This window comes from Heterocephalus glaber, unplaced genomic scaffold (genome assembly GCF_053883595.1).
Source record: "Heterocephalus glaber isolate CG9 unplaced genomic scaffold, H.glaber_assembly_v1.0 deba00000122, whole genome shotgun sequence".
NCBI lineage: Eukaryota > Metazoa > Chordata > Mammalia > Rodentia > Bathyergidae > Heterocephalus > Heterocephalus glaber.
Window position 1 is genome coordinate 58,131,392 of NW_028258138.1, and position 15,004 is coordinate 58,146,395.

General features: G+C 35.7%; 1 protein-coding gene and 1 pseudogene across 2 annotated transcripts in view; both read right to left on the reverse strand.

The window, feature by feature from the left end:
* Positions 1-1,686: 1,686 nt before the first annotated feature.
* Positions 1,687-8,348, reverse strand: LOC101710477 (TAF5-like RNA polymerase II p300/CBP-associated factor-associated factor 65 kDa subunit 5L pseudogene; annotated as a pseudogene).
* A 564-nt stretch (positions 8,349-8,912) lies between these two features.
* The window catches only part of Cip2a (cellular inhibitor of PP2A), a 30,361-nt gene continuing 24,269 nt past the window's right edge, over positions 8,913-15,004 (reverse strand). The window contains exons 17-21 of one of the 2 annotated variants that reach the window (XM_004835759.4): positions 13,416-13,612; positions 12,079-12,192; positions 11,775-11,857; positions 10,118-10,257; positions 8,913-9,102 (exon numbers count right to left, since the gene is read on the reverse strand). In XM_004835759.4, coding sequence (XP_004835816.1) covers positions 8,932-9,102; positions 10,118-10,257; positions 11,775-11,857; positions 12,079-12,192; positions 13,416-13,612 — 705 coding nt within the window. In that variant the 3' untranslated portion in view covers positions 8,913-8,931. Of the gene's footprint in view, positions 9,103-10,117; positions 10,258-11,774; positions 11,858-11,947; positions 12,193-13,415; positions 13,613-15,004 lie in introns of those variants that run through there. The other variant, XR_015452696.1, reaches the window with a different exon arrangement.

Sequence of the window (15,004 nt, forward strand, 5' to 3'; positions counted from 1 at the left end):
ACCGGGAATCCCCTTCCTCCGGGCCAGGAGCAGTGGGACGACGGCTCAGAAGCCCCTACCTCTGGGCCGGGAACAGCAGGACTCAGTACCTTGGTCTGGTGGTCTGGTGTTCTCTGCGTCTTTGTAGTGTGGAACCAGGTGGCTGCCTGTCTGCAGCGGGTGATTCGGTGTATTCCGCATGACTGGGGACCTCGGTAGGGAGTGGGCAGACCTGCCTGTCTGCATAGGGGTGATTCGGCATCTTCCGTGCAACTCAGGACCTCAGTAGGGCGTGCACAGACCTGCCTGTCTGCAGTGGGCTGATTCGGCATGTTGTGTGCAACTCAGGACCTCGGTAGGGCATGCATAGTTATTTTCTTAATATAAGACTTACTGGCAATAACACATTATTTATTTATTTATTTAGCTAGTGGTACTGGGGATGGAAGTTAGGACCTTGGGCTTTCGAGGCAGGCATGGCACCACTGAGCTAAATCCCTGGCTCTAATATTTATTGGTTATTGAGAGAGCCAAGGCAAGTAATGACTCTCAGAAACACATCATTTAAATGAATAATTCTTGAATTAGGGAGTTTGGGAAGGAAAATAACATCCAAAAGATTCAGTGGTTTAAGGGTGTGTGTATATATATGTGTGTGTGTGTGAAAATATATATATATGTATATATGTATTTATATTTAGCACTGTTAAGATAGCTTTTCTTTTTTTTTTTTTTTTGGTTCCCGGAATTGAACTCGGGTCCTTGAGCTTGTACATTATTTTTTTAAACTGTAGAAAGTAAATGTCAAATTCATGGCTTGTAAGAGTGCACCTCCCCCAAGAAACTACACATTATATTAACTGTAAAACTTGTGTTTTAATTTTCCCAATGATATGATAAATGATATAGACTGTTAGTCATAGTATATTAGAACAGTACCAAAATGTTCAATTTTATATCATCAGAAATTAAAAGAAAATAACTGTTTGATAACCATCAGAGTTAATAACAGATAACTGATTCAGGCAAGAATTATGAACAGATGCTTAAACAGCTAAAAGTTGGAAAAGAAACAGGTATTTGCAGTATCTGTTGATGAGTTATTACTTTCAAACAGAAAGTTATGTTACAATGAATACATTATTTTGTATTACTGTATGCAAATAGGTAAATATATTGATGATTTTGAGAGCCAGAGTTTTTACATGTACCTGTTTAAAGAAAAAAATATGATGTTGCTTCATGGTTTAGCTAAGTATATAGATGTGATATATATGTCAACTATAAAATTAATAATGAAGAGAAATGGTCCCATATACTTGTAAGGTTTCTACACCATTCATTCATTTATTTATTTATTTATTTATTTAATTTATTTATACTGGGGATCGTACTCAGGACCTTGTGCTTGTAAGGCAGGTGGAGGCTCCACTGAGCTAAATCCTGAGCCTTCTACACATCATATTAATTATAATATGGTATTATATTAACTCTGATGGTTAAAGAACTTATTTTGTCAAAACACATTAAAAAAAAGGAAGACTTATAAACATCTGCAACTCCCGCATTTTATGTATAAACATAAAAGTAAAAGAACAGGTGAAGAGAAAACATAAAAAAGCAGCTATGCTATAATCAATTGAAATATTTTGAGACAAAGATTACTAAACATGTATAAATATATTTCTTAGTAAGCAGATTTAATAGTTTCAATTTTAATAGATTTAATTTGTTTTTGTTAATAAGGTTTTATTGGAACACAGCCACGAATATTTTCTTAAGCATCTGCAGTGGCTGCTTTTGTGCTATACTTGCAGGACTGAATAGTTATGACAGAGACTTTATGCATCATGAGGCCTAATATAACAGTCCTAACACAAGACATTCTTACATTCTTAAGAGAATTAATCTTTATGGCATAAAGGTAAATAGTTCCCAAAGAACACTAATCTGATAATAGCACCTTAAAACACAGCATTACATCTTTATTATTTTTTGTCTTGGTGTTATTATTTTTGCAGTACTGGAGAATAAACCTGGAGCCTTGTGCATGTCATGAAAGTGCTCTACCACTGAGTTACACCGTCAGTCCCTTTAATTTTTTTTTGGGGGAAAATAGAAATATTTAATCCTTTCCCCATACATTAGAACTTGCTTTATCCTCAGGGCACAGTTCGACATGTGCATGTGCAATCAGGATTCACCTCATGATGCACTCAACGCAGGATAAGAGAGCAGAAATTCTAACCTCTGATTAACAGTCACTCTAAAATCTAACACTAATTCTATATAGTGACTTACTCCAAATTCTTCTTTTTGGGTACTAGGAAACAAATTCAGAGACTTGCGCTTGCCAGGCAGATGCTGTACCGCTGAGCTACATTCTCAGCCCTCCAACAAATTATTCTTTACCATATTTTTTTTTTTTTTTTTTTGGTGGTACTGAGGTTTGAACCAGGGCCTCTCACATGCTAGGCAAATGCACTACCACTAAAGTGCACCCGCTCCTACCATCATCTTTCTTTTCAGAGGAGAGAATTACTGATAGAAGTGCAGCCAAGAAAGAATCTTTCCCACCATAATTGCAAGAGCCCAATCTTCCCAGTCAACCCACCCACTGACTTCCGTAAATATGCCATTTGGTGTGCTCAATGTGCACTCAAGATTTCCCTTTCTCCTGATACACTGTGCTACGAAAATCTGAATTCCCTGAAGCTCAAAATTCCAAGTATCACATGCATACTGAGGCCATACTCTTAAGTGAAATAGGACACACATATGTAAATACCAAATAGTTTCTGTAGTGTGAAAAACTGAAAGTGTAACGAAGGATTAAAATGATTAAAATGAATAACTGATAATTTGAAATAGGAAGAAAAGGTGCAAAGGGGTAGGGGAAGTAGGAGGGGAAGGGGAAAGGAAAGGGAAAGGAAAAATTATGCAAAAAGAAAAAAAATGGAAACAAAGTCTATGTAAATTGGGAAGGGTAGAGGGGGTGAAGGGTGCACAGGTAATGGGGAAAAAATAAGAACCAAGATACACCATGTACAGGTACAAGCACCCAATGATAAATGTAAACGTATTGTATACCTAAAATGTACCAACAAAAGAATTTAAGCAAAAAAATAAAATAAAATTTCCAAGTATCACAGCCAGTGGCAGGAGTCAAACTTGAAGATAAAAGCAGAGATGTTCCCCTCTGCCAGTGCCGCTTTGTAATAATCATCATCATCATAATAACAATAACAAAAAATTCTGGTTCTACCACTCAGGAAAAGATTCCTCCCTTTCCCAGTTCTGTCCCTCCTTCCTTCCTCAAGGGTGGCTGAGGGTGTCTAGGGGTACTGTGGAGGGCATTTGGCAACTCCCCTCAGTAAGCACACTGGGAGGACAAGACACAAATGGGAAGGTGCTTGCACACAGGGTCCCAAGGGTCCTCTGGGAACATGCCACTGACCTCAGAGCATCCTAGTGCTCATCTAGAGTCTAGGCATTACTGAGCCATGCCCCATCCCTGACTGAGTCCCATGACAATGAGGCTGCAATGGGGGGAGGGCTCTTTCACAGTCTGTCAGTAATTTGCTCACCATGTCCATGTCCATGTCCATGCTGCAGCCAGAGGCCTCTCACCACAGCCTAGTCCATTCCAGCCAAGATAAGAATCAATGTTTCAGATTCTTCTGTGTGATCCTGGTCACAGGAAGCAGGTTGCAGGCCATGAACTGCCCGCTTAGTACACTGCTCATCTGCCCAGTGTAGACACCACGAGCTCACCGGAGGAGCCATCTGCAGGTGTGCTACAGCATGTGTTCCAGAAGTCCCAGACGCCCACTGAGTTGTCCATGGAGGCGGAGGCCACTAGGCCACTGTCAGGGCTGAAGTCAAGGCTGGTAAAGCTGTCTGTGTGGCCTCTTAGCTCAGGGTCCTGGAGGCCAGGTCCCACAGTTTTAACTTCTGGCCTTCGCCAGTGGATGCCAAGTACTTCCCGTTGGGAGAGAAAGCCAGAGAAAGCGCAGGGCCACAGTGGCCTATGAAGAGCCTCACTGAGTTTCCCTGCTGGGTGCTCCACAGCCAGACAGTCTTGTGGTCCAGCCCATGGCTAAGTAGAGTTAGGGTGGAATCTGACACAGTCCACATCTGCTGATGTCCTGCATATATCCTCAGTGGGTATGTCTGATCAAAGATCCCAGTACCGGCTGAACATGTCCTCAGAACAAGAGAGTAACCCTGAGCTGTCTGTGAGGAAACTTGTGCTGTACACTGGCCCAGTGTCCCCATAGGATCTTCATTTCCATGCCTGTGCTGTCCTCCACATCCTCCTCTTCCTCCAGAGTATCACAAGCCAAGTGGATATGTGATGTGTCTACAAGGTGGGGCTCTGATTTCAACTTCTTGGACTGCAGACTCCAGAGTTTTATGCAGGAGTTGTCAAACCCAGCAGCAAGCAACTTGCTATGGGGGCAATTTCTGGAGTGTTTAACAGCTGCTTTGTGTTGTAGAAGGCGTAGACGCAGATGATGGTGAGGGAGGGGGGGCACCCTTGATGCGTTTGATGCTTTCGTGGAAGACCTTCAGTGCGGCCTTCTGCTGCAGAACGGGGCTGGGCATATCCGCTGCTCTCACTGCAGGAGCCACCATTGGCATAGAGCTGGTAGTCTTTTCTCTTGGTAGGCTGCGCATCCAGGTGGATATGTAAGGTGAGGACCTTGCACAGGGCAGGACTGGTGTCACTTTGGAGGTAGCGGATCAGGTAGTTGTAGCTGTCTTCCTGGAGATGGACCACGTACTTGTTATCTAGGAATGCATGAAGCTTGAAATTGGACAGGATGTCCTGGATGGTCAGAGTGGTCTGCAGCTGCTCAATAACATCCTTCTGGCTTGCATTCTGCAGGAACATTCCATGAAGTGGCTATAGAAACTTTCCACTGTGCTCTTTGGGCTGCTTTGGTCCAGGGTGAGACGGAGGTAGACAAACTGGGTAGAGGAGAGTATAACTTCATGGCTATACTGGGAAGCAGAATCAGTGAGAAAATTCCGCAGTTGCCCAAACTGTACTTTGTATTGCTGGGGTTCTGCTTGGCAAGGGGCTGCAGACACTATGTTGGCACAACCGGTTTCTGACTGGACTGTGAGATTGGCTGCCATCTCCTCAGCAGTATGAGACAGACACAGGCCTTGCCTCGGGGGGCCATCTGAATCCATGTACTGCTGGCGCTTGAGGTAGCAGGACACTACCATCTGGATGTGCTCGGTGCACACCCGTTTCATGACTGAAGATCCTGGTGGCTCCCGGCTGGGCTGCCACCCTTGGCAGGGCCTCGCTCCACTGCCACTAGCCAGGCCTCTGCACCCCATGCCCTGTCGCGTCCACCAACTGGTCTCCCCATGACTGCCTGATGGAGGGGTGCACCGGCTGGGCCGCAGACGCTGTTGTAGCCAGCTCTTTTAATTTGTGAGACATGGTTTTAGTAAGATGCCCAAGCAGACCTTGAACTTGCAGTCCTCCTGCCTCAGTAACTTAAGTAGCTGCAATTATAGATGTATGCCACTGCTCTCAGTTATTAAAAATTTTAATCAGTCAAATTTTAAAAGAAGTCTCTATTTGTTCAAGTGGTAAGTATAAAAAGCAAAAGGAACTGTGTGAGTATATGCTCTGGAAGATGTTTTTCCATTTAAGTATCTTAATAATGCATTTCCCAAGTTTTGTTTTCTCCATTAAGAAACCATATATGCATAATTTGTATATTAGTATAAGAGTAGCTCAAAGTTGATTTAAATTTTTTTTTACAATGAAAACATATCCATTTTTGTTATTTCAAATCTGAGGAAGTAGAACCAAAAACAAAATAAAAACCTTAAAACAAAAACAACCAATAAACTGTCCAATATACTAAGGTCATTAAGAAAAATAATAGGAACAATAAGAATGGTGCGCAAAAGACAGAAAAGGATGATGACTAAATAATACCACCAAAACTGAAGTATGGTTTTTCTTCTTCAGAGAGAAAAGATTAGAATAAAAATATAAAAATTATTGTATTAAAAAATACTAAAAATATTTTGAGATACAGTATCCCATTTTATTTGCAAAGGATATGTTCCAAGATATTCAGGAATTGCCTGAAACCAAGCGCAGTACCAATTCCTATATATACTATTTTGTTTCCTAGTTATTCATCTATATAATAAGGATTAATTTATAAATGAGGTACAGCAAGAAATTATAATATAAGAAAACAATTATACTGTAATAAGTTTTTAAAATGCAGTCCCTCTCAAAATCTTACAGTACCAAACTCACCCATCTTGTGATGATGGAGATGAAACCTAAAGGAAACACTCTATGGCTTCTCTGTGGACCACCCAATTGCCAGCATTACTACTCTTATACTTTGGGAGCATTAGTAAGTACTATAAAATAAAGAACACTTGAACATAAGCACTATGATCCCTGAGAGTTGATCTGATAACCGGCTACTAAGTGACTAATGAGAAGGTAGCATATATAACACAGACACACTGGATAAAAGAGATGATTCATGTTCCAAGATTGAATGGGATGATGCTACTGAGAACAGTGTGCAATTTAAAACTTATGAATCACTATTTCTGGAATTTTCCACTTAACATTTTCAGGCACTGGTTGACTATGGTAACTGAAATGGTAAAAAGAGGGACTACTACATCACTTATATAGGACTTTAAGAATATGCAAATTGTGCCAAGTGTGTGGCACAAGCCTGTAACTCCAGCTCTCCAATTGTGAATTCAAGGCCATCTTGGACTACATGGTGACACCTTGCCTCAGAAAACCAAAAAGAAGAAAGAAAAAAACCAAAACCAAAGCAAAAAACACAAATAAATAAGTAAATAAATTCTTACAAGAATGGGTTAGATCTGCATTGTACAGTAGGATAAGTACTAAATTAAAATTAATATCAAATGCTCAATAGTTACATATGGTTAATGCCTATGGCAGTGATGACGAACCTATGGCACACATGTTCTTTGTTTTTAAGGCAAAAGATGTTAATGTATGAGTTGTTTTTTCTAAACTAAATCCTCAGTATTCAGGTTTAATTGCAGCGTTGGGACTTTGTGATAAATAAGTGGGGTCTGGGTTGCAGTTTGGGCACTTGTCTCTAAGAGATCTGCCATCTGGTATGATCTGTCTTATGGTATAGGGCAGCTTGGATATAGAACACTGCCATTATCACAGAAAGTTCTATAGGGCCACATTAGACTAGGTTCAATGTCTAGAGATGCTCAAATTGTTAAAATATTCTGATTTTCCCTGGAGTTTTTGGTTCATTCACTCATTTAATGTTGTGTCCTTTTCACTTTATAAAACATTTTGTTCAAAAACCAAAAAAGAAAAAAAAGCCGTGAGTGGTGGTGCATGCCTGTAATCCCACACTTGGGAGGCTGAGGCAGGAGGATAGCCATGAGTTTGGGGCCAGCCCGGACTCAAAAAATAAAATAACAAAAAAGCAAAATTAAAAAAAGAGAGAGAACACGTTTTGTACTTTAATTATAGCTATCCATTTAAAGACTTTTAAAAATATTAAATTTAAAATGCATGAAATTTCAAGAGAAATAGAATGTACTTCTAAAGAAGTAGTAATTTAAAATGTTTTACTTTGTGTAAGACTTTTTAAAAATTCCAGAACTGAAAAAATGTACATAAATATGTAAAACTATTATGGTTTTATATTTCTTAATGGAATTAGCAAAATATATTTAGTTTTAATTTCTAAACATAAGTTCAGATAGACTATGGTTTAAAAACAGAAGTGAAGCTAAATTGACTTAAATCAAACAGAGTAAAGAAAGCAGCAAATAAAATAATGGCTGTAAAAGTATACCAATAAAAATAATTGACATAAAACCTTTTTGGAAGTACATTTAGAATAAATAATTAATTCAAATGTACTTTTGTACCAAATAACTTCCTTGTAGGAAAGAACTATATGAATACTTAATCTATGCTTTAAAATCAAATGGCCCAATTAAAAACTATAAATTAAATGTGTATCATGTTATAATTAACAACAAATACAGTTCTAACTGTATAGTAAGGGTAGAATCCAAATTACCCCTATGTAACAATCCTAAGAAATTTATAATGGGAAGTGATACAGGTAGGACAACAAGCAATGTTTCAAAACCAGAAAGTACAAACTGAAGATACCTTACAAATAATTCTACAACTAGTTTTTTAAAGAGACAATGTAATCTTTTGACAAAATAGCTACCTCCTAATTTTAATACATTCCAATAACTATTCATTTTTTTCAAATGTAGAATCTTTCTTTTAAATTCACTGATATTTTCTTTTATGCTACTTTACAGATAAACTTCTCTAGTAGTATATCATGTCATCTCTACTAACAGTTATCTTTTTAATTTACTGATCTTTAAGATTGTTGTATCAAGAAGGTTTAATATTAAAACTAAATAGTCATGTGCTTTACGCAATGACACTGTGGTCACTGACAGACTACATTTACCTTGGTGGTTCCATAAGATGACAGTACCCAGTAACTAAATTCTTAGTTTCTGTAAATATATTCATTTAATGATGAATTTATAAAAATGTATCCTTGTTGTTTAGCAACTCATGATTGTAATTACAAATGAGAATAAATTATTAGATAAGCAAAAGACACTAGAAGTTTAAACATACAGGTTTCTTAGGAGGGATATTCTAATGCAAGAACCAAAGAACACTTCAAGCAATAGAAGCTAAAAATAGAAAGTAAAACTAAAAAGAATTTCTATTCAAACGACCGAATAAAATATGCATCAAATTAGGATCTTTACTAAATTAATAATTAGATAATCATTTCCACTTGTTTTGGAGTCACAAATTACCTCCCTTAACCACGCCTCTCAAACACATAAATACATAAAAAATATCACTAGATCACAAATTCCAAAATGTCATAATGTTTATATACTAAGATTCACAGTTTCTGGACTTATTTTTCCACCACTTAAACTGTGGATCATTGCTATCATGTGAGAGTGTTTATTCAACTCCTCTTGCTGAAGTTTCACCAAAGACTCTTTTTCTTCCAAACGACCTTCTAATTGGGCCTTCTGAACCTCTAAGGAGGAAGCCTAGGGAATTGGGAATGGGGGATAAAAAATTGAGAAGAAAAATAACTTAGCATGCTTTTTTCTTCATAGATATTTTAGATCCTTTATTTGTGAGACAATCATTTCAAGACCTAAATATGTATCATATTTAAGTTAATTAAATTATATGTTAAGTTTGAGCTAAGTGGTAATTAGGTAATATAATACATTTTGAACCAAACATGTAGTTGAGAATTACTAAAAAGATAACCACGTTGAAGTAGATGCTCTAAAACTATAAATGTAGTAGCACTAAATTTTATACTTTTTCTGATACTCATGCTCTTTAATAACTCAATCTTTTAAGCCCAATCTGTTCTCATCTTTCTGGTACTAAATAGGCCAGCAAGCACAATTCATAGCTATCATCCAACTTATGCAATCATCATAATATAGAAACAAGACTGGACTTAGATTCAGAATATTTATCTACTATTATGCTCAATAGCTGTAATCTCAGACTCCATTTCCTCATTTGTAAGTTATAAGTATTAGAATTCAGGTATTAATATATAACTACATATCTATATTTAGCTACATAAATGCAATATCAAGTACTAGAAAACCCTTTCTGTATTCTTTGAACACTTGAAAGCTCTAAGTACTGGCACACAGTATGTATTTAATAAATGTTTGATGATTTTAAGAAATACATGGTTTTCACATTGTAAGAGAACTCTCAGAAAATAACAGTTGAAATGTGTTGAGATTCTAATATCTTTTAAACAAAATTACTGAAGACACAGAACATTAATTTACCCAAATTCACCTTTTTCACAAAATAATTTTTTTTGGTGGTGGTGGTGGTAGTGAGGACTGAACTAGGGCCTTTGACTGAGGTACATCCCTTCCCATTAAGTTGCTAAACTGCCTAGGTTGGGTTTGAGCTTGCACTCCTCCTGCCTCAGCCTCCCAGAGTGCTAGGATTACAGGTAAGTGCCACTACGCTTGGCTAAAAAATAACATTTCCATTCTAATGAAAAGTGAACAGTCTTACCTTAATGCTCAAATCCTTTCTCATTTGTTCTGTTCTGCTTAATTCTTTTCTAAGGATATGGATGGTTTCTTCCTTATCTTCCCTTTCCTTTTGTAAGACTTTAATCTTTTCTTCTTGTACTTTTGCTTTTTGATGCAAATCTTCAAACAAAAAAACAATCAGCTTAACTCTTAAACTGACATTATCCTGTAAATGTAGTTTATAGCAACTGTATAGTAGAAGAAAGTGAATAAGATTGAAGAAATATCTTCCTAGAAATATAAACTTTATAGAATTTGCTAAATAAAATACAACATGAAACCTCCCTTATGCCAGTATAGTAAAAGCTTGGATTGCAAGTAATTTGATTCTTGAGTGTTCTGCAAGACAAGCAAACACTTCTAATAAATTTTAACTTAAAAAGTAGAGATGTCTTCAATATGAGTAGTAGATGATGCCAAATGTCACATGATCACAATGAACCAATGGTTCTTCCTCCCTCTCTCCCTCTGCAGTACTGTGGGTGATTTCTCCCAGCAGCAAGAGGTTATGGAGATCTTATCAGCAGAGGAGGTAAAAAAGGAGGAGGAATCTTTCACTTCAAAGGAGATTAGGGAGATGTCTAAAATGTGGGAAACAGTGTCAAATTTTGCAGAAAAGCACCACCCAAATGAGACTGCAGCCTTGCAAGCAATGAATCTGTTTAACAACAACGCAATGTCACATTTCTGTGAAATCCTCAAAAAGAGGCAAAAGTGAGTATCATTGGATAGGTTCCTCGTTAAAGTTGCACACAGCAAAAAAATGCCACTGAGCCAACAGATAGCAGTGATTCTACTAGTGATAACGAGAGTCATCCTGTATAATACAATAATGCTCCTCTCTTGTCTCATACCAGCCACAAAGGATTTCAAAGATAAGTGCTGGTTAATTTATTTTTCTTTATATTTTGTATTTCTCATTTATTATTTTGTATTACATTACAGTATTGTTATCCTTTTTAAATGAATTATCTTTGGGTTGTGGAACAAATCATCTGAGTTTCTATTACTTCTTATGGGGAAATTTGCTTTGATATACAAGTGCTTTGGATTACAAGCATATTTCTGGAACAAATTATGTTCTCACACCAAAGCTTTACTGTATTCTACAGGAAATGCCAATTCTCCATGTCTTTCCCCCCATCCCTTCTAAATACAATACATATTAAAGAAGAAAAGGACAACCCTCAGGACATAAGGGGTAGAAGGGAAAAGGAGAGGGAACACTGAAAAAATATACAGGTAGACTTCTCTGTGCTCAAAGGCAAGTGAATTGGACAAAAATGTTTTTGTGGATCATTGTACAGATATGGCATTAAGAAGCTAGTGACTAAATGTTACCTAGCAGTGCCACCTGCTGTTATATTCCTTAAAAGCACTTTATTATAAAAAGGGCATTTCTTATAACCAGGTTTCAAAAAATTATATTGCTTTTCCTACTTGATGAATTAAAGAAAATTGCTTTGTAAAATGTTACAGGAAAAAAGGAAAGTTGTTTAATGTGTGACTTAAGGTTCAAAAAATAACAAGGAAAGTAAAATATAATGGGAAAGTGAAATAAATCATTCAAATTTTGATTTTATTCCAACACAGAATATGTTAAAAATAGATACTGCATTTAGTAAGAAACTACTTACTTGCTAATTTACATTCTCTGTCAGCTAACTGGTTTTGGACTTCTTTTCTCTGTTCTTCTTTCTCTATTAATTGGGCAATAGTTCTGAAAATATAAAAGAAAAATCAATGAACCATATTATTTGTGATTTTTTGTCCCCAATAACTAAGAGAAAAATCATAAAACTGTAATTACCTCTAAAATCTGCCAATATTTTGTACTTAAGTGAGAATTCTAATTCTACCAATAAAAATAATGTTGTGTATAGAAATAGAATCATTTTGTTTTTTAAAAAAATCCAATAATTATAGAACCAGAGATTTTACTTTTCATTTTGTTGCTTGAGTGATTCATTTAACTTTTTCACTGTTTCAATCTGTTTATTCAGAGAATCACATGTGATCTGTAGGTCTTTATTCTTCTTTTCAGTAGCTTCATTTCTGAAAAGACAAGGAAACAAGTTGATTTTTTTTTTTTTGGTACCAGTGATCGAACTCAGGACTTAAATTGCAAGTCAGATGCGGCACCAATGAGCTAAATCCCTGGCCCTAAAGTTGATATCTTGATGGTAGAAAATGTATGACATAAAAAAGTAACAGTATTCTTTTCTTTGGAGCTAGAGTGTTACTATATAGCCCAGGCTGGGCTAGAAGTCAAAATCTTCCTGTCTCAGCCTCCAATATGCTGGAATTATAGGTGAAACAATGCTCTTTAAGAGGGGGGAATGTTATAAACAAGCAAGACATAAGCAGAATTCAATCAATTAAAAGTCAGTAAAGATATGTTTTGGGTGATGTGGTTAAAGTTAATGTGAAATAGAAATATGCAGGACATTAGCTTCATATGTTTCAATAGTTTTAATTTACGAGATGATACTGCATTACATAATCTGCTCTAACTATATACAGCTGTCTTTAAAAAAGTTTAAGATTCTAAATTTCTCCACTTCTTTTACTATTTTAATTTTTATTGTACATGGCCTTTCTTATAATTAGGAGTTTTAAAACTGACCCAAAGATAAAAGCATCTGATAAAGGAGGAAAAAATTACCAAATTTCATTAATAGGCCTAGGAATTGGTATAACTTTTTTGGATGGAAATCTGGAAATATCTATCAAAATTTTAACCCAGCAATTCACTTACAAGAACTTATTCTACAGATGTAATTCATATAAACTACATTTAATGACATTAAGATGAGTTAAACACAAGTTTCTCTATTAGCCTGAATGAAATGAAACTGCCAGTATGCAACTATGTTTGCCCTACAGAAATGAACAATTATATGTTTAACCTAATACTATTTGTGACCACTAAGTTCACCCAACAATTATTATTAGAGTGCCTAAGTATGTATGTATCAAGAACTGTTCTGGGCCACAAAAATTTGTCAGTGATCAAAATAGAGAAACTTTTCCTTGTAGAGATTAAATCTCATAATATGGTATTTCTAAGTCAACTGGAAAGAGTCTCATATTCTGTTTGTAACTTTGGTAAGGAGTTGAAGGAAGCAATACTTTAGTTCACTGTCTAAGTTTTTTGCTAACTTCTTTTATAGTATTATTAGAATGTATGACATATTTATAAAAGAAGTTTAGAGTCACAGGAAAGAAATAGTGTGCTCATTCCTGGTTCTAACCTTACAAAGAAACTTTCAATTTACCTCTGAAGAAGTTCCATGTAGGATTTTGTCAGTATTTCATGCTCTTCAGCCACAGACTCTAATTTCCTATTATGTTGAAAGAGATGCTCAATATCACTCTGGGCTCTCTCTGACTCAAGCTGTTGTGACTTCAGCAACACACCAAGCTCTTCATTTTTTCTTTCAACTTCTCTCAACATACCAGCAAGTGTCCGTGACTTAAAAGAAAACAGCACATAGACTTTTTCATTATCGTTTATATATAGTTATGCATAATATAATAGTTTATTCAACAACAAATCACATATACAATGGTGGTTCCATAAAATTACATTGCCTTTCTATACTGTAACCAGCTTAGCTTATGTAAGTGCTGTTTGCCCAAGAATGTACTTGCTTAACAATACATTTCTCAAAATATGGTCCCAGTGTTAGTAATGCATAAATGTAATATGAACTTATCTAATATCTACTAGGTAAGCATCTACTGGGTTATGGAAAATTCTTTTAGTTATATATTTTCACCTAACTACTACTCATAAATCTAATACAGATACAGTATCTCTTATCCCAAACAGATGGGAGTACAAGTATTTTAGATTTCAGATTCTTCAGGCATTTGGAATATTTGCATATACATAATAAGGTCTCTTGCTGGTGAGACCTTAGTCTAAAGACAAAATTCATTTATGTTTTATATATACCTTATATACATATCATAATATATAATATTTTTAGTTTTTTAGTGTTTTGCGAACAAAAGTTTCATAGTATGGAATTTTCCCCTTTTGGGATCATGTCAATGCTCAAAAAACTTTGGACTTGGTAGTATTTTGGATTTCAAGATTTTGGATTTCAAGATTTTGGATTAGAGATGTTCAACTTGTATTATCACAGATTTTTATTTAATATATTGCTTTGACAATACAGAGACAGACTAATAAAGTGAACAAAATTGTAACATAAAAGTAAATTGACATACTGTAAAAAGGTATAGTCTTTGGGGCTAGCCATTAACATTAAACCACTAAGTATACACACATCAGTTTTCTCATTTCAGGTAAGAATCAAAAATAAGACCTTAACTACGTCACAGCTGCTCAACCTAACACTTATGCCAGAATAACCAGGGAATACCACTGTCATTTAGTAAGTGACATGCAGCATTAGAGAAGCAGAAAAGTAATTATAAAAAGTGGGTTCTTCTATCTCTTTAGTCTTGAAAATATTATTTTTAAATGCCAGATGAAAATCTAAGTCCTACTCTGTTTTTAGCACAGGCTATAAGAGTAATACCAATTACTTAGTGTATTTCATGAGAAACATTTCCAGTATTGTATGTAAAACATTAAATTCTCTAATAAAATACAAGACATATCCAAAACACATAGAATATAAGAATGCTCTATGATAAGTGACAAGAATAAATTATTTTAACAACATTTATTTTCTTTCTTGGAATTTATGCTAGGTTCAGCATACTAGACAAGACAAATTATACCATGTTAAAATAAAAAAGGTTATATTTGTTTATATATATATATATATATATATATACATACACATATACACATACAATTTCTTTATATTTTTAGAATACTTCTATTCTG